A 20,442-nucleotide genomic window follows, 5' to 3' on the forward strand; every position below is an offset into this window, starting at 1 on the left:
GCTTCTAGGAAGTCATTCAGGCGGGAGGACCCTGGAGCCTGTGTCCATGTGGGGAACCTATCTAATGCATTGTGCGCCACTGCATTAAAATCTCCCCCTATTATGAGATCTCCTTCAGGGAGCTCTAACAGAAATTTCCCTAATTCTGGGAGAGCTACCGTGTGCAGCGCCGGTGGAATGTACACCGAGACTACATTCAGCTGTCTCCCTTCCCACTGTCCAATTGCCACTGCGAAGCGCCCCTGCGTGTCTACCTTCGTGGATTGGAGTATGAATCTGGAGGAGCGATGCATTAGTATTCCTGTCCCACGGGACCCTCTAGTGAATTCCGAATGAGCGATCATACGGTAACCTTTCCTGTCTAGAGCATGTGTGGCTGTGCCTGTGAGGTGCGTTTCCTGCAGCAGGGCCAGTGCAGGGTTGAACCTCTTTATACTGTGTAATACTAAACCTCGTTTGACCTTATCCCCCAGACCTCTCACATTCCAGGACAAAAGGTGCAGAGGTGCCACTGGCCCCGTCCCAAGTACCCCCCTCCCTACGTCATCCTGTGTGTTGTGTGCCATAGCTTCTGTGGTTGAAAGTATCTATGTACCATAGTGAATGCGATCTAGTACCTTGACAGGAGCTCGCCATACTTTGTGTGTGTGCCTCGCGATTCCAATCTACACCTGTGGAACAATTCGAAAAAACCAAACCCTCCCACTCCCAACTCCCCCCCTCCCTGCCCCCCTGCTAGACGGACCCAGAACTGCCCGCCCCCCCAACTTAGCAGAGTGCCTGACCCAAACCCCAAACACAGTACTTGCTCGTTGGGGTGAAGGACTCTCCGGAGTCGGCGGCCTCCTTCCATGTCCACGGAGGACCTCCGCCCAGGACCCTTGACGGCCCGCCCGGCCAACGTTGTATTCAGTCTATTCTAGTAAGCCCAGGAAGTCATTGTTCGTCGTCATTCTCAGTTTCGTGAGCCTCGCTCAGGGGGGAGTGTGGACCTGCGTCCCCACCGGATGCTTGGGAGCCTGAACGGAATCCATTAGTGCGATGCTTGTTGGGTCTAGTGGACCGGCGAGGCAGGCCCGTCTGTCTCCATCCTTCTAGCCAGTCGTGTGCAGCCTCCGGAGTGTCGAAGAACCAAGTTTTGTTGTTCGCCACGACTCTCAACTTGGCTGGGAATAGCATGGCATAGGGAATTTCTCTCGCCCTAAGTTCCTTCTTGACTTCAAAGAATGTCCTCCTCCTGCGTGCGACCTCTGCCGTATAGTCTGGAAAGAACGCCAAGGTAGAATTTTGAATTTTAACTGGGGGTGAATTTCTTGCCGCTTGCAAGATCGCATCCCTGTCTCTAAAATTGAAGAGTCGTGCAATGATCGGCCGTGGGGCTACGCCTTGCTTCGGACGTCCCCCCGGGACCCGATGCGCTCTTTCTACTGAGAAAAAGGCGGAAAGACCCTTGGGTTTGAGTTCTTGTTCGATCAGTTTTTCCACATAAAGGTCCATCGCCCTCGTGTCTTCCGTCTCCGGAACCCCTATAATGCGGATGTTGTTCCGTCTTGAGCGCCCTTCTTGCTCGTCCAGCTTTTCACGCAAGTCTCTATTTTCTTTCGAGATCCGTTTCACACTAATCTGGAGCTCCGAGACATCCTCCACTAAAGATTTGGTCACGACCTCCATCGAGGAAACTTTTTCCGACATCTTGTGGAAGTCGGCTCTGATTAGTGTTATTTCTGTCGAGATCGATCCCACCGTCGCCTGTACTTGCGTCAGGGCTCGCATTATGTCCTCCAGGGTCGCCTTCTTACCTCCCGCCGGATCAGTTGTCTTGCTCGCCTGCGCTTTAGCGTCTGGCGGGGAAGAGGTCGTTTTGTCATATGCGTACCTCTCAAGTCGCGACTGCGTGCTGCCTCCCTTCGGCCCTTTACCTGCCATGGCAGCTGACGTTGCAATAAGGTGGTCGCTGTGGACAAAGTTCTCAGGAAGTTGAGTCCCTCCAGAAAGAGTCCCGGTGGAGGCCCGCCGCTGCGTCAGTAGCTCCTGGACGCAGCTGGGCCTATCTGGTGTCTGAGGGAGCTAATGTCTTCGTCCTCGTCTCGTAGCCCGCCGGCGAATCTAGCAGGCGAGGCTGTGTCGCCGCGTGTTCCGCCGGGCCCATAGACCCGCGTCGCTTAAGGAGTGGATGTAGCCCGTGGCCGCGGTGGCGTACGGGATTAACGCCTTGGTGGTCGCTTTCACTGGTCCTCTGTTAGTCCCTAGATGGCCGGTGCTGTCCCCGATGACTCCAGGTCCCAGCCGGGTTTACTTCAGCCTCACATAGGGATGCGCCCACTGACCTGCAGAGTCAATGGGAATACAGCGATGCCCAGTAGCGGAGTAGGACCCCCCTCTGTAATGTCGGGGGTCCGACTGTACCGCGTCCCAGCAGTCAAATTTAGACCAGTGTGTGCCGAGGATGGGGTGTGGGCGCCCAAAACGACCGGATCCACTGCACAGGAAAATGGTTGCGTGGCTATTTCTGCGGTGGACTCGCGCTCCGGTGCGCTAATGGCCGCCCCTGCGTCACTCCTCGAGATGTTGGCGTCCCTCGTGCCAGGCCCCCTGCGGCCCGATCGATGGCAGTCCCTGACCCCTGTGTGCCAAACAGGGTGCCGCGTTACTCTCTGCGGCACCCCTGCAGTTCTGTGCCTCAGTTCCTCCGGTGATCGGGGGCAAGATGGCGGCCCCGGCCCAGACGAACGGGTCTGGCCGCCGCTGCGCAGAGGCCTTGATCGTTTCCTGCACTCACCGGGCAGCAGTCAATGGCGGTTAGTCTCTCGGGCACTGGTGTCAGAGGCTCCGGCGGTCGTGTTGAGCTGCGAGCCCCTCTCGTTCCCGGTGCTCCGTTGCGAGCGAGCGCTTCCGGGTCCTTCTCGCCCAGCCCGCAGCACTTCCGGTCGGCCCCTTTACCTCAGGCAGGTCTCCGGCTCCAGTTTCGTTCGGCTGCCTGAGTGGGCTATGCGGCTAACTTCACTTCCCGCAGTTGGATTTACAATCTGGTTGCTGTTGGGCGCGCCGCCCGGCCCCGGGCTCCAGTCCCTTCCCGCAGGGTGATATTTAGAATCGGATAGTTGATCGGATCTGTCCGGAGGCCGCTTCAACCGCGGAGCTCGCCCTCTAAGCTGCCGCCATCTCAGGCTGCTAGCCACGCCCCCCTCATCTCACTCCTTTTGGTGATAACACTCTCGAGATAACCCATTAATTGAAGAAAAGCCAGAGATGAATTTGATATTAAGTAGGGTCTCTGTGTGTTACAGTAGGTAGTGAAATTCTCAGACTCGCTGGGACTAGTAGTCGTTTTATGCTGTTGCCATATACGCATTCTTGTACAACTTTAACGCACACAGAGTCTGTACTTTCCAATCGCTGGATGCAGTTAATCAGCTTTAGATTTCGGTACAGGCATATCCTGCATGCATTTCTCAAAGCTATGTTGGAATTATAGCCAACCACTTTTCAAAGCTGCACAGTTATGAATATTTCCACCCTTCTACGTTTCCACTATTATTCAAACTATGTTTTTATTCCTTTTATGAGTGGAGTTAATTCAACTCATGAAAGGATTACATACCTATTTTGAATATAAGTGGACACGTCTAAGTGCAGAATTATTCAGAGCAGAGTGGCTGGCTATAATTTGAACATCGTTTGGAGACTGGCATTTTTGTGTCCTTGTACCCTGACTGTATCCATTAGTTGCACAGGACAATGCTTGTGGTGGTAAAACATCAACATCCCCTTCCTTCAAGGGGAAAAGGAAGAACTTGTTCCTTATAACATTCTGGCCCAATATTGGTCCAACTGTACTTCCTCTAGTAAGAGGTACACTATATGTTAGGTGCCATATATGTATGAAAACATCAGCTAAATGGCCATGTTTCTTCCCTGCTAGTGTTGTCCTGTTCTTGCTTTTCTTCCTCCATAGAGGCTCTACAGCTAATATGAATAGAGAGGTACAGCGAGTACCCCTAGTTGGTGACCTTCCAACTCTTTCAAGTGTTTGAAGTAAACCTATTTTAAGTAGATGTATTGGGATTGGTGATACATTTGCACTTGGTTTTGTTGAAGAATATGTATTATAACTTTCTGTATTCAGGCTGCTATTTATTTTTATTACAGACATTGATCATGGAAAGAGATCTGAAAGAGGTGCATTTATTGGTGAATGGTGTAGGCAGTATTTTTTTAAGTCTCCTTGGACCGAGATTGTACCCTTATCCTTCACATCTGAATAAAGACAGAGTTCTGCAGCTAGTAATATTTTATACATGGGGTGAAAACATGCATCAGGGATATCCTGCTAACTTAAATGTATCCATATTATTAATTGCTTCATTAAACAGGGCTTCTACCGCTTCTCTGTTAGGTGGTGCATGTTTGCTTCATGCAAGAGATCTCCTCCATGTTCTGGGACTGGTGTTGGGTGTACATTTTGTGGTATTGTTCCATGAAAAAAGTGGTTTCTTTCTGCATTCCCAACCAATCTCCCATGATTTCCCTCCAAGTTTGCCAAACGTCCTTGGAGATTCCCTACTCCCTGTCCTTGAAGTCTTGAAATGTACTTCCTGCAACCTAATTACCCCATTATTCTCAGCAGGGAAACAGCCATTGCATCCAGCTATCACAACGCAAGTGCCATTACAACAACGCATATGCCTTTACCACATATACCTTTAAAACAAATTTCGTTCTAAAGGCATGAATGGTAAAGTCATGTGTTTTACATGTATGTACGTATATGTGTTTGGGTTTTTAGGTGGGAAGGGTAAATTTAGGGCGGGTTTGGGATTTTGAGTGGGAATGGTAATTTTAGGGTGGGTTTGAGACGTTGGGTGGGAATGGTAATTTTAGGGTTCAGGGTGGGTTTGGGATTTTGGGTGTGTAGGGTAATTGTAGGGTGCGTTTGAGATTATGGGTGGGAAGGGTAGTTTTAGGGTTTAGGTTTCTGGGTGGAAAGGCTAGTTCTAGGGTTCAGGGTGGGTTTTGGTTTTTGGATGGGAAGGCTAATTTAAGGGGTAAAAAAAAATATACAAATGCGTGTAAATAAAACATACATATACCCACTCGTGTATATATATATATATATATATATATATATATATACAAAATTTTTTATTACCTACCATAAACATTTACCAAGGGTATGCCTTTACCATGCATGCCTTTGCGTTGTAAGTTCATGCATGGTAAAGGCATATGCGTGGAAAAAGTTAGCATTTTAAAGGTAGTTCATTGTAATGACATTTGCATAGTAATTTCCGCATTGTGGTGTCATGCATGGTATCAGTACGCGTTGTAAAGCCATACATTTGCATTAGCTGTAAATTTCTTTCCTAACTTCCAGATGTTTTCCTTCTATTTATTTCTTTTGTTGAGTGCCTTGTGTGCAGGGGCCATGCGCCCGCCAATAACCAATATCTTCCAGGCCTTACACTCCACTCTTGCATTGCCTACAGTGTTCTGTTAACTACAAAGGTGGGAACTTGTAGTACGGAGAGCCTGAGAAACAATTACTGGGTTCGTGGGATGCTTTTGCCCCGTAGTTAGAGTGCTAAAAACAGGCAGGTGGTCAAATGCATTCTGTCCAAGCACTCGTTAGTAATATTTCTTTCCTAGTATGCATTTTGCATGGAGGGAGTAGTAGGAATATTACCTCAGAGTGGCATTACCTGTTAACTACAAATCTTCCAGGTAATAAATAGCCTTCGACTGCTTCGCCCAGGCATTTCAAAGACAAGGGTGTCAACAGTTAACTTCTATTTATGAGGGTCTTTACCACAAATTGAAGGCCTTCAACACAAGTTTCAGGTTTGTCATGCGTAAGTAGGGTTTGAGGACTGAAAGATCTGGACTGGTCTTCCCTTTGTCAATTTATCATATGAACAGAACATTCCGGATGAGCTGCTCTTCTGAGCTGGCCTTCCTCTGCATTTCTACATCCATTGGCTCTCAGACCCTGTTCTGCTTTGGGCTTGATGGACGGAGCTAGGAGGGCCTGAATCGGTGAGGTGGCAGAAGGAAGTGACAACCCGAGCAGATTTCTCCCTTTGTGTGGGGCTGCTCAGTACAGCCACTATTGCTAGAGATATCTTGTCTCCAAGGGCGCTATGTTCTGGAGTGAGTTTTGGTTCAGTTTGTCGGATGCTGCAGTTGCAGGTGAATTATACCATTTTCTACAAATCACCTTCTCCAGCAATTGTGTTATATTTAAATTCTACATTGTTTAGGTGACAGGAGCATAAAAACTTCATGGAGGTGTTACCTTAGGCATCACTTATGGCTGCACATCAATATTACCAGTTTGACATACTGTCCCTGGAGATAAATTTTGTTCGACAGCCCTATTCCTTAACAGAGTAGTAAAATTCCTGTCCCAGAAAATATGTCAGAATTGATTGGATTATAAACAAGGAAACCAGGATGACATGTCACTTTTACATACTTATAGACTAAACACCATATGCATTGTGAGACAAGATCTTTCAATTACAATAGTTAATGACATAAAAAAAGAAATTAAATATAGTTACCAGTTTATCAGTGAGGCTTTAACCAGAGTCTTTGCACAGCAGATGCTAGACACTGTGACATAATTATATCATTACAAAAACAAGACACACCAACAATTGGTTGGGTCTACATTAAAAGGATGCTGCTAATAATCTTATGTTGAGTGTACCAGCTGGTCTCAAATATTCAAAAGCTCTGCTCCGGGTGGTGACCTGTCAAATAAAGAGCTCAAATATGCCAGAGGTGCTGCTCAAAGATGCTTGGGACTGATACATGTGCCAGCAGTGCTTGCTGTTATACCAGTAAATGTGTAAATGTAAATGTGTTGTATTTGTAAAGTGCACGGCTGCCCACGCGACGGGGCGTCCCGGCGCTGCACTCATACCGCTGTGGAACCCTTCCTGGCTTTTCCATGTGAAATGTCCACTCCTGGGCACCCCCAAGGTGAAGCCAGGCATCCAAGCGCTGCTGGGGCCGTTGTGGAGATTAAGCAAGCTATTACCCAGTCACAGAGTGGGACCCATGATTAGACTAGGCACCGAGGCGAGAATTATCAGGTCCGGGGAGATTGAGTCCAAGAGCCGCCGAGGCGGGAATTGAACCCTGGGCACGGGCCAGACCTCTGCATCAGGGTCTGCCGCTCTAACCATTGAGCCACGCTTCTCCACAGTATGCTGCTTTAATTGATAAGGGCTGCTCACTGTGTCAAAGAGCACTTCACGGTCCAGAGGAACAGGTTACTTACTTTATTGGCATATGCCTCAATGCAGGAGAATTTTCCACCAGGTTTGACACAGTTTGAAGCATGTTTTCCAGGTCAGTTTCCCAATTGCTCCAGTTAGTGAAGTAAACATTAATCCAGTAAAGCAGTGACCTGCCATGCAGGCAGCAGCACAGATAAAGAAATATGGCATCTGCAGGTTGAACAGTTCCTTAAGAGAAGCATGCGCTTCCATATAAACCAGGCCTGCCGAACACCTTTCCAGGAGCTCACAGAAAAAGCTTAACACCAACAGTACCCATCCAGTCACCACAAAGGAAGCATACTTAACCAGATTAACAACGAGAATGTACACAACCACAGCTGCATATACAGTTACAGACCTACATAGATTAAACACACCCAGAGCCCTTCCCCTCCCCCTGCTGAAACCCATTAATACAAATAGTTTCACACGCAGGCAGGTATTCTCTTCCACCCTCACTCGCAGGCATAGCAGTACTAGGACTTCTTGTCTTTGTAAGCAGCTGACAAGTTCATTGAAACACCCTGCACAGTGTTCTGGGGACAGCTGGGGTTCAGTGTGGGCTCTTTAAGCCCCTGCATGACATCCCACGAGTTGTGCTGCCTGTCTGAGCACTGGACACCCCTTGGGTTTTGGCACCCATGGTAACTAAATGGAAAGATGACAAGAGTAACACAAAAATGATTTCCTGCATTGGCCCATCAGTTGGTCTCACTTTGGCAAGTTAGTGCAGTGTTTAATTTTTAGTGCAAAATTGCAATAAAGAAAACACCTATCACAGCGAAAACGTAGCAGCCATGCTTGCAATGTAATTTTTTTTTAACTTTGTACATCGTTTTTATAGAACAAGACAAGTGCGCCCCATTAGGCAGGTGTATTTAAAAACGTTATTGAAACCCTTTTTTATTTGTAATACACATAACAGGAAAACATGATTCCTGTCAGAAAGAAAACGTACTATTGGTTTTGAATTAGTTACCAGAAGTCTGTTCAAACATGCAAGGATGAATAATAACGTTAAAGAATGCAAACAAAAAACATTGGTATGGAACATTAAGGGAGAAAGGGAGGCTGAGAGGGGCCCACTCCTGCCTCTTAAGTAACTATACAACACAATGTGGCATGGTGTCCTTATGTTGGAAGCATCTTGAGGGAAATGCCAGACCCAAATCAGAAAATTCCGTTGGTTTTTTATGTAAAATAAATAAATAATATGTTTGTGTGTCTCCTACTGAAGATGGCAATACCAACAATTGGACGAGGTGGGCTCACTCACGAAATGTGACATGCTTCACCATAGGCCACCTCATCCCACCCTGGTAAGATGATACCACCAGGGTGGACTCAACCTCTGGTTGGGCTATTCAGAGGGAGTTCTTAGATATTCATATTTTTCTCTGGATAACAAAGAGTTCAGGAGATAACTAAAAATACCTCGGGGTATACCACAAGAGTATCCTTGTATCCCCATGGTTCCCTGATTATCGATAAAAAGATTACCATAAGGTAATGGCATGGAGGTAGGTACTATGATCCTTGCATATCTTTAGTTTCAACCGACATGTTTCTGCCCTTTCCTAACAGCCTAACAGGTCTTGGGCATTCATCAGGGTTAATAACTGCCTTCCTAACCCTAACAAAAAGTGAAGGTAAGAGGGGTGTTAGTAAAACCAGGGAGGACCTACATCTCTGAGGTTAAACATCTGATTTATATACCAATATTCTGGTGGCTTTTTGCCTCGTGGTCTGTAGAGGGGGGGGCGGTTCACCTGTAGTTACACATTCGTCAAGGAGGGGTTCCCTCTTGGATCCTACCCAGCCTCCTACAAACAGCAGACATTGGCCCATCAGCCCTGGCAGGGAGTGGGCACGTTGTCCCATTCTGTAGTGGGTGGAAGCAAAATTTAAAGGGCAAACAGACCAATGGATGAAGAGGGCGGATCCAAAGCAACTCTATGAAGCATAAATATATGCATTTATTATGTATTCATCAATTTGATTATACAAGACTGCCAAGAAAGATAAGGCTGTCTCTGTGCCAGATCTAAAAGAAAAAACCAAGTTCAGGGAAGTTGATTCTACAACTGATATGCACACATAGCACTTCAATGCCTCGTCAGGGGTAGTAAACACTATATAAATACCATTACAATGAAGGCAGACGCACAGCAGGTTATTCTATCCTTGCTGCACATAATCAAGATGTGGGTGAGTGGTAATGGACCGAGACAGGCAATCCGGGGCTCCTTCTGGTGATCTAACCTCATCGAGCCCACCTACCCCTCGTCCTGTTGGTTTTTCTTTGTTAATGTGGCCCAGAGCGCATTCTCTGTTCCATCTCTCAGGTGCAGAGCTGTTACTTGGACTGCAGTGCCTGACTTCTATTGTACTCTGGTTGCAAAGCATGTCCAGATCAGTGGTTCACCTGATAAAGGTATAGCCCCTGTGCTCTCTTAATGAGTCAGCAATTGCTAAGGTGCTAGGAAGAGGTTCATGAGTGAGATGGCCACTATACCACTGGGAGAGATGGTTGGAGCAGAGCCAGCTGTCCTGTGGAAGAGGTGTGGCACAGCGGCCAGAGTGCCTGACTCCGGACCACAAGGTTCACGGTTCAATCAGCGGCGGCAGCTTCGTCCAGCACCATGTGACTGGGCAGTAGCTCGCTTAATCTTGCCAAGGGCCCTCAGCTCAGGGACACCTCTCCGAAGGTAGCGGTGCACTTTACAAAGGCTATTTCATTTTTCAGTTCTTGTTAGTGTGGCGTGTTTCTTTCCTGAGAATTTCTGCTCTCTTCTGATACGGTTTCCCACCTGGGCCACATTCCCAACTGACTACTGGTCTGGTCATATGCATGAGCCCAAAGCCCTTGTTGTGACAGAAACAGGCTTTGTCAGTGCAGTTGTCGTGTGGCATCAGGCCTGCTAGAAAGAGAAGCTGACTTTTGCAGCTGCTGGACCACTGAAGGGCTCCAGGCCAAATATCCACGTGCTTCCTATATTCAGATGCTACCATGCACTTGCAATTCCAAAAGCGATGACGCAGAACACCTCACCTGTCACCATTATTAGGATCAGCAGCGAGTAAATGGAACCCTGGTAGGATGCTACATTTCTATTAGACTGGCTAAGAACTAAACCAGTACAAACAATAGATGGCTGTCAAGAAAATGCGGAGGATCCGATTCATGATGATACAAACCACAGAACATGCTGTTTTTCAAGTGTTGTAGATGCATAAACAGATTACTTTAAGTTTTACTTGTATTTTTTCAAAGATTCTTGAGTAAACACTATGTCAAAGATAGACTGCAATGTACTGTAGTGTTCTGGATTTGATGGAAGTGTGCGCACCTAGTGTTGAAGGTGACACCATGGGGAATGAAAAACAGAGCACATAGAGAATGTATTGGCTGTAGTAATCTAACCACCAGAATGTAATACAATGTTATTATTTGTTGCAATGAATCGACCAGCAATCTCGCTGCAGTTTCAGATTTGTAAAGTCGTGAAGGAGAAACTAGAAACATCTGTAAAATCGATGTGGGTTACCTGTGCTAAACATTAATAAATTTTTATTTTCAGTTGAGTACAAGGAGTTTAAAATATTCAAAAGATGGGCCTAGAATTTGCTATACCTGAGGGTTAGAGTACATAATGTCCAATACGACAATAAAGATCTGACATGGGGGACGCACATTCAGCACACCTCCTTTTGTACCAGGGAAGTGAGTGAGGACATAAAAGATGGAACTGCCTGGCTAGATGGCGCCGAGTGGAAAGCCAGAAACCATTCAGGTTAAAGACAAAGGTGGAGAAGATAGTTTAGTAGCATGGGGGTTCCTACTCCATTCAGGCATTAGTGCTTAGATGAGGGCTCTACATTTGCTAGCAGTGCAGTTAGTTACAGGTGTATTTCTGAGCGTATTACAGAATAAATTCAGACTTTGACTCACTGGTAAATCCTTCACATCGCTGTTGTGTTTGGTTTATTTAAAGGCGTCTGGATAGAACCATGTTTTTTGCTTTTTTTTTACATCTGGAAAAATCTAGTGTTTGAAGAAGTTGGGTTTTTGTAATCATGGGTGGGTACTGTATGTATGTAAAAAGAGGATAGAGGGGCTGATAACTATGGTACAAGTCACAAAGAGGCAGTGTGGTGATTAGAAACATCCACCAAGTGAGGCATGGGGGAGATGGACTATAAGGTGGAAGTGGAAAGTACCAATTCATCATCTAGGTTCCTTGACATCTTGTCACTCGGGCCAATGATGCACCATTATGCTTTACAAAAGTGTTCAGTCTTTTCTGCAATACACAGTTAAACGATAAAAACTCCAAGTGGTATAAAACAGAGATGCAAGTCTTTCATCAGTGTTTATGACCGCAAACAAACAGCACATTTATTTCTTAGCGGACCAAAACTACACATAATTGTAACTCATTAACGAATGAAGCTAGCAGTGAAATATATTTATCAAAAACAGTTGTAAATCGAGTAAAAAGAAGATAAATCCGAACAAAAAATTGAAATGTTCTCATTTTATTAACCAAGATGGCAGATTTCCTAATGTCAAAATTCCAAGGCACTCTCACCTTGTGGATCGGTATCTACAATATCTACATGATTTAGGCACTATAAATAACAAAGTGAGAAAAACATTCATAATCCCTTTGGAAGATGCACTTTGTACAAGAGCTTTCGGTACACATGATGCTAATATATGGGCGAGATCAATGAGGCCCTCCCAAGATGCTTTCCCTCCAGGGACATCCTGCAATCTAAGATGTCCATGTACAGTAGTAGGGATCTGAAACTTGTTTCTAGAGTGAAAAGTAATCCACTCTGTTGGGTTTGAAGATTATTACTGGGTGTCCTCAAATGAACTGCATGGTCCAAAAATATTGCCTTCTTCTGAAAGTCTTTTCTTTGTAACAGTCCAGATTTTAGAGACCATAATGCACACTGTGATCCGGAAGCCTGAATACTGATTTTATACACCGTTTCAGAAGGTGGTGCAACTTTAGGCCCCTTGGAAAAACACGGTCGTCAAAACGGAGTTCAAAGTTCAAGCTTGAAATCATTTATCTCCCTACCCTTTATCCCAAACCAAAAAAAAAATAAAAATAAATGAACCCCCAGCCAGAAGGGTTCTGCCAAAAACGGACCCGAATTAGAATCTTTGGATATTCGTAATTTCTGAAGAAGGCAAAATAATTGATATTGCACTAATGCGGACATGTAGAACAACTACTCCAACTTTTAGGACCAACTTTTAGGACACACAGGAAAAAAAAGTTCTACTGTGAACAGCAGCAACAAAATAAAATAAAAACAGACAATGGTTCTGAGGGTGGTTGTGAAGGGACGCTATATTCACCTCTACTATTAAAATTATGACTTTCCGCAAAGTAACTATTCGAAAAACCAACATTTTAATAGTATTTCATTCCAGGAAGAACGCTCACATTTAGAGAACAGTCACCACAATGCTGAAGGGAAGAAACTTGGAAATATTTATTGCTCTAAATTTTGAACTTTCGGACCCATTTGCCCTGTAAATTATTTCTTCCTGTCCAGCATCTCGTAGCTCTACATATGGGCATGCTCTTTTTCTTTCCCAAACTGAGCAAATCCACTTAGCCAGAGTAACGAGTTCCCAAACTTTTCTTTATAGGTTAAGCCATGTGAAAATCTTGCTTTATATGCAGGTTTTCTAGAATTCTGAATCACACAGAGTTTGTCTGACACACACAAATCTATAAATTCTAAAATTCCTACTACAATTTGCATTCTATTCCGGTATTGCAAAAATTCCCGGGTTAATGTAGGGAAATCCACACACATTGCACATTTCCACATCAATGCCTAAAAGAACCTAGTAGATTTTGTGCTGTTGGAAAATCAATACGTTTGTTTAATTTTTAGGGACATATGCTTCCTTTTTTCCTCCACAGGGAAAGTATTGTGTGGATGCTTTTCACTCAACACCCAAGAAACATATGTACAGTCTAGTGTCATTCACACCCAATTCATACATTTATGCCGGTTTTTTCTTACACTAACTTTAAGTAAGTAAATGGAGGGTGAAAACCATTAGAAAGGCTTGCGAATACATAAACTTGTGACTTTGGAGGTGTTTAATGCCTTCTCAATGGTCAACATCTAAACCTACCCCAGGAACAACTGTGTAACAACTCTACGCCTAAAAGTTCTGCAGAAATCTGATGTACTGGTTTATTTTACATCGTACAATTTTTTATTGGCAGGAATGAAAGGCCAGATTATGTGACTTAGGTTCTTTAATTCTACATAGATTCTCGGATTCTACACCCACCTAAAATTAAAGCAGGGGTACAAAACAGGCTTGTGAATGAGTTTTACCCCAACGCCAAACTCATACTTTAGAGAAGACGGATCAATCCACTGGGATATCTCATTTTACATTTCAATCCACCCTTCCTTAGAATGATCAGCCTAAAAGAGGAAGATTCTTTTAAAAAAGGTTTTCAGTGACTATCACAGCCAAACTGGAAATCAGCCTAGGTGTTAGAAGTGCACAATTGTTCTGACTAAGGGCCATATGTATCAAGCCTTTTTCTCATTTGCAAACTGGCAGATTCTCAGAATCAGCCCGTCTGCGAATTGGAAAAAGCCTTTTCGGATGTATCCTCCCAAAAGGCCATTGTAAAATAGAGAATTGCAAAATTAGCGATTCTCTATTTTGCGAATGCAATTAAGGAATTGCAAATTGTGATTCCTTAAATGAAATTCTGGAAGCACCAGAAAATTGCTATTTGCCCTTAAGGAACTGTAACCTACCACCAACTTCAAATTGGTGGTAATTTACGATTTTCTTTAAAAAAGCACTTTTTTGATTTTAAAAGTGCCATATGACGCACATACATGCCCTTAGGGCATGTATGTGCGCAAAATGTGCACACATGCATATTTCAGGGGTGCAACAGGGTGTCCTTTTGGCACCCTTGCAACCTTGAAATTGCATTCTCAATTTGCGATTCTCTAATTGGTAATCGCAAATTGAGAATGTCTTCCCATTCATTCCCATGGCCTCCTAGTCCATAGAAATGAAGGAGAAGGTATTCCTTAATGGCAAATCTAAATTTGTGATTCGCAAATAAGGAATATGTAGAATTCACAACATTTTTAGCAAATCCTACATACATTGCATTTTGTGATTCTCTAATTGCGATTCTCTAAAAATCACAATGGGAGAATCGCAAAACTTTTTTTTGATAGATCTGGCCCAAAGTTTTTTGTTGACCTAGTGTTAAAAAAACCTCAAAAGAAACACAGGGGGTCACCAAATAATTATGAAGAAAACACGAAGTCAAAGATTTGCAGCGGTTTACAGTATTCTTACTTTGGCTGAAGAGGGAAGTGCAGATTTCATGATGCGATACTTAACTATAAGTAAATGTTGAATGTTTAAGCTTGTTCTTGTGCATAGTGCTTCTCCAGATTTAACACCAATAAAACAAAGCTCACACATAGAAGTAAATAAAGTTGCAATCAGTCATCTTGCATTGAAAATAATTCCGAATTACCTATGGAATTCACACCTTATTGTCAAAATATTTAAGTTTGTATGTTGCTAAATTCAAAAAGCAAAACCACTGCAATCTTACGTGTCATACAATCAGCCCCTCACAAGTACTTGTATAGATGCAGTTGCATTTGTCAGGGAAAGAAACTGGTCGCTGTAAATATACCTGCCTTAGAAATTTGTCTTAACAGATAAAAGAACCTTCTCCTTAGCAGAACACTTTTATGCAAAGTATCTTCTAAAAAATCCATTATGTTGTACAATAGCAAAAACATTTAAGTTACTTTTAAAGTGCTTTATGCAGCTAAAAAAAGCAATGAAAAGAAAAGTCTGTTTAACCAAGAAATATTTTGTGCTGCTTCGACGTTATATGAAATGGCAGAAATTGAATCCAGGATTTCCTGGAGTCCAAACACAATTAACACGTTTTAAGAAAAGCACTATAAAAGTAGATTTTTTTTGTATCATTCACTACAAGAAAGGCATGCTTTTTCATAAAAACATGCAGTCAAATGTTTATAAAATTCTATACTGATCTCGAAAATAGTTAATTTCCTTCATAAAACAATGCTGATGTCACATAGTACTTTCTTCCAGGTACATTCCCTCCGCACCATCTTTTGTAGACTTTCTGTGATTACGATTTTGCTTGTATGAATAAATGAACAGATTTTAAATTTGCTTCTGGGTTTTTTGCGATTCTTCCTTTCTGCAGTATCCATACACACAGAATTCTATTAGGCGCCGTGGCTTCATTCATGGCATCAATGTCTGTTTCAAGGGCAACACTGGGAAATGGATAATATCATTCATTGTGCAACTCCTGGCTTGAGGCACTGGAAGATGAAAAAAGTCTTTCACATAAAATACTAATCACAAACTTGCAGTTGAATATTCAAAAGAAAATAATACACGTGCTTTTCAAGCAAAACTGCGCAAGACCTAACCTTGAGCTGGAATAGATCATGGTTACTCTTTTCTCATTAGCACACCTTTTTTAGTATTTTAAATAAGCCTGAATTACATAAAATTATTGCTAGGATGCCAAAGACTAATGTTAATATAATTATATATAAAACTGGGACTCATCCCAGTGCATCCAGGTATAAAAAAATATCCAGGTCATTGTTCTGTTCCTCCCATGAACATGTAAGCAGCTCGTATATAAATGTCTTTTCTCTTGAAATATATAACCATTCCGCAGTGGGTAGCAAATAAAGCTATTTTCTAGTCCAAAAGCAATGAGATTCCAGGCAGCAACTCAAGTTACAGGTCTTGCAACGCCTCTTGCCCTTGCTCTGTGTAGAAATTTTCTCTGTTATATTCATCCCAGGCGCCAAAGGATTCTTCAAAGTGGACGTTTTTCTGAGTTGTCGATGAGCGCTTTTTATCTCGAGAGAAGAAACTAAATCTTCAACAAAAAAAAATAATTAGAGAATTAATGCACTGCAAGTTGTATTACAGGTGTTTGCATGTTAATACTGAGGTTGTTAATACTGACCTACAATAATATAGCATCCTCTATATCGGACTTCATTCTAAGGCAAGTAGATACATACTGTAGATAAATACTATTCTTAACCACCCATTCTTCCTTTCGGGTTGAGTACAATTAAAAAGAGCGATTATAAACTTACATTTCAATATAGTGGTTATGTCGATTTTGTGGATGCAAAAAATTTGTTGTGCAGTGTATCACAAGATAATATAGTGACCCGCCACCCTTTAAAGGCACCCGCCCACAATGTACATGTCTAGTTAAATCTTCAACTATATCTACTGGCCCACATCAGATTCCAAAGTTAGAAAAGCTTCTCCTTTTATTTAACAATCAGTGACTACTAGAAATGCCAGCTAATTTTTACAGGAGGGGTGCTTACTAAACGGGACTATGAAAATCTGTTTGATACCGGCAATATTTCCTCCTTTTACTCTCAACACTATAATAAGACACCCTAAACTTTTCACTTGAAATGCTTAGGACTTCGGAAGGGTGATGTAGAAATGGCAGGGGTATTAATCACAGTACAGCTAACACTTAAACCAAGTTACAGTAAGCTCTAGATTACAACTATTCAGACTACAGTGAGCATTTATATTGTGGGGGAACATTTCTTAATGGTGGCTAGAATTTCCTTCACCAGCGCCCAAAATTTGCTTCAAATTTAGCTATGAACGCCAATTCACCGAAAAGGCAGGGGTAGTGGACGTGACATCGCACCCCATTTGACCTATACATTCACTCACACACAGATGCTTACACATTATCACGCACACTCTCCTCTCTCCTGCAGGGTTATATTCCTGCTAATAGTACTCCATTTTTTATTACACTAACAAACAGTGAATAATATACTGTTACTTACTCACTATTAGTGTAATTTAAAAAAATGCCAAACAATAAGGAGATTGGATCCCCAACAGATGAGTCCATAAGGACGAGATGCCCCTGTGGTTATAGCACGGACTTCACCACCTCCAAGTCCAGGGGATGAAAATGTAGAACCAGGGGTTGCAAGGGGCAAGCTAGGGGTCGCAACTGCGACTTCAAGGGACCCCGAAATGAGGTCCATGAATTTAGCCAACTGGAGTTTGAGTTCAGGGGAGAGGACCCCACACTTAAGCCTTCTCTCACCAACTTGCAAGCACAGTGCAACATAGTGTGGTGGAACCCCACCTGCATTCATGAGCACTAGAGGGCTAATCCCATGTGTGTACCCAGGTCCTCTAAACAACATTAGTTTCTATATGCTGCAGGAGGATGGGTCACCGTAAATTTCCTATCTCCTCCACGATTCCAACTGGCAACGCAACATTTATTTTTATTGACAGCATACATATTTTCAAAATCAAAAATTGTGTGACAATTATTAAAATGCTTCTACAGGCTAGAAACTTCACTATTGGGATCCCTGCCACAAAGCTTTGGTAAATGGGCCACCAATTTATCCACAACTGTAATGGTTAGTTCTTCAGTGCGCACCTGCACTTGAAAACGTAAACATTACATTTTAAACTTCACAACATTTTTACGGCAGTGGCCCTCCTACGGGATGGACGCTATAAGGGGGCTTATGCAGCATATCGTAGATGCTTTTTTAAATCTCAAAGCTTATTACCTAACTTTCAGCTAACACATGAATCGTGTTAAATTTCAATTGTTGTTATGGACTGCAGGACATACTATCTGAATGACTGAATAGTGTCTGAAGGAGCCATGCAGGCAACAAAAACGAAACCTATTTTTAGAATAGGTTCCCCAATTTTGTATACCTGCAACTCTGATACTAAGCCAATGTTTGAAAAGACTCCAAAAGCACGACCACTACAGTGAACACCCAAGCAGATTTTTTTTAAATCTAATACAAAGCCAAAATCTTAAAACTCTTACAAAGGGAAAAAAACTTACACTGAAAACCGGTCACATTTTTGTTGTCAATCAATAAACCTTTTAATTAAAAATTATGTAAAATGGTAGTTTTGACAACTTGTTTTTATTTGTAACATGTATAAACAACTTCAAATAACTTTGTGCCAAAGATATTGGCACATATACCCAATAAGGTAATATCTCATACAAAGCAGTGCCTTGTGCCAGGGTTATAATCAACTATTAGAATATCATTAACATGGAAGAGATGTTACAACTAAACTTAACAAATGCTGGTTAGCAACAACATTATACATGGCAACAAGTTGTGTTTTGGTGGTTTGTCAGGGTCCCAAACACCAGGGACACCAAAAACAGAGCAGTCACATCTGTAGGTTTTTGCAAATCGCAAAACAAAGAAAGCTATGGCTATCATTGCTCAATTGCCAATGGCCTAAAAATAATAATACTAAGTAAGGACCAGAACCATTTTATATAGTTAGAAGCAAAATCATCTGATTTAATTTTCAATAGATTGCAACTAAAGTGAATGAATGATGTGACGAATGCCACTGCAGCACCAATGTATGCAGAGTTTGTTTGACAGACCTTCAGGGCATGCCAGAGGGGCGTGTCTAGACTGACAGGAGGAGTGTCTTCTCAGGATAGGTAGTTGGAGTGGTATATCATTGACTACAAGCAAAGGTCTGGTTAGCTGGCTGACGTGTGACTCCAGGGACTGAAATGACAACGTCCTTGTGTGTGAGAGTCTTACTGTTGAGAAGCCTCCAAACGGTCGTAATCCCTGGTGCATAGTTCTGGCCCTACGGGAGGAGGCTGGAGAGCGGTTTTGCTCTTGAGGGGCAGCCTAGCTCAGAGAGATTATCTGAAGGCAAGACAGGACCCAACGGTATCCTAACTTAAACCTCCGTAGGCCAGATTCCATTGGACTACCCTGGTCCACTCACCAGCTTTGTAGATGATCGGTAAGATTGAAGATAGCGGGGAGTCAAAAGAAACCTGGGATTCAAGCAACAGAGAACGTGGCTACACATGGCGAATCAGACAGTACTGTCCCTAATTCAGACGGGTAAGAAGAGGTGACGATAGTCACTCCTCCATTCATCTAAGGCATGTGAGCCGCTTAAAGCCTTGAAAACAACCCTTTGTTGATCCAGATTTCTTTGTATTTGTAAGGGCTCAGGTGGAGGGTCTCCCACACAGACTCAACAGACATGGTATGCCTCAGCTAGTTATTAGTATAGCCCATGGAATGAGACAAACTCACAAAGACCACAGGTAGAGTGAATGTACTATACCTCAGTGAGAGTCAGGAACGTCTTGAACAATGCCCCATCTTTAATCCATGAGAGGGCTATAGGGGCCTATGTGAATGAGATTATAAGGGTTGTTACACTGCAGGAGCGCACTTTTTTGTTGGTTTAACCTACCTATTGGATACCCCATGGCCATGTAAATAGGCCATGTAAATATGTATATTGAACCCTCTATCCAACAATATGATCATCTCTCACCCTTTGAACCATGAATTATAGTTGGGTAAGGACAAGAGCATACACCCAACAGCCAGCTGTGAACATCTTTTTTTCTTTGCTGCCCAAATGATCTTTGTGCTCCAGAGAACCTGGTGGCGCCTTTCAAGTAAGATATTAGTGAAAGGGGCTGCTTTGAAGACTTTGTCCAATCAACATGTGAGGTACTCTGTCACCTCAATCACCAAACGTAGACAAGCCACTGAATGGCTAGAATAGGTCGGCAACAAAATATTTATTATCCCACTCAGTGCCTCTTGTGAAAGTGGATGCCATTCAGAAGGGGGTAAAATGGTCTACACAATTTTGTTTTGTAATCTGGTCATTAGAGATTTATTTATTGAAAAACAAAAGCTGGGTTTTACATCCTCAATAGTCAAATGTAGCTCATAAAAAGAGAATATTTTGTAGAGATTACAATGAAAGAGCTTGGCTGAGGAGCCAATGGGGCGAAGCTACCATCTGTGAGTTAATGAGCATAAAACAATTTTGCATAAGTCTTTTGAATTTGGCGTATTGATGTCAAAGACATGCAACTTTTTTTCCTATAGCATATAAATAACATCGCACATAAAAAAATCTCATCCATCTGTCACAAGTCCTATTTGCATTTGCTTAAAAATGATGTTCAATAGTTATTCAGAGTGACCATATATATTTTCTACAAAT

The 20,442-nt window shown here is 43.0% G+C and overlaps 1 protein-coding gene across 2 annotated transcripts in view; it reads right to left on the minus strand.

The window, feature by feature from the left end:
- Positions 1-11,809: 11,809 nt before the first annotated feature.
- RILPL1 (Rab interacting lysosomal protein like 1) overlaps positions 11,810-20,442 on the minus strand; it is a 98,069-nt gene continuing 89,436 nt past the window's right edge. For both annotated transcript variants that reach the window (XM_078667610.1, XM_078667609.1), the window contains one exon: positions 11,810-16,261. In XM_078667610.1, the coding sequence (XP_078523736.1) occupies positions 16,117-16,261 (145 nt within the window). In that variant the 3' untranslated portion in view covers positions 11,810-16,116. The remainder of the gene's footprint in view (positions 16,262-20,442) is intronic.

This window comes from Lissotriton helveticus, chromosome 11 (genome assembly GCF_964261635.1).
Source record: "Lissotriton helveticus chromosome 11, aLisHel1.1, whole genome shotgun sequence".
Lineage (NCBI taxonomy): Eukaryota > Metazoa > Chordata > Amphibia > Caudata > Salamandridae > Lissotriton > Lissotriton helveticus.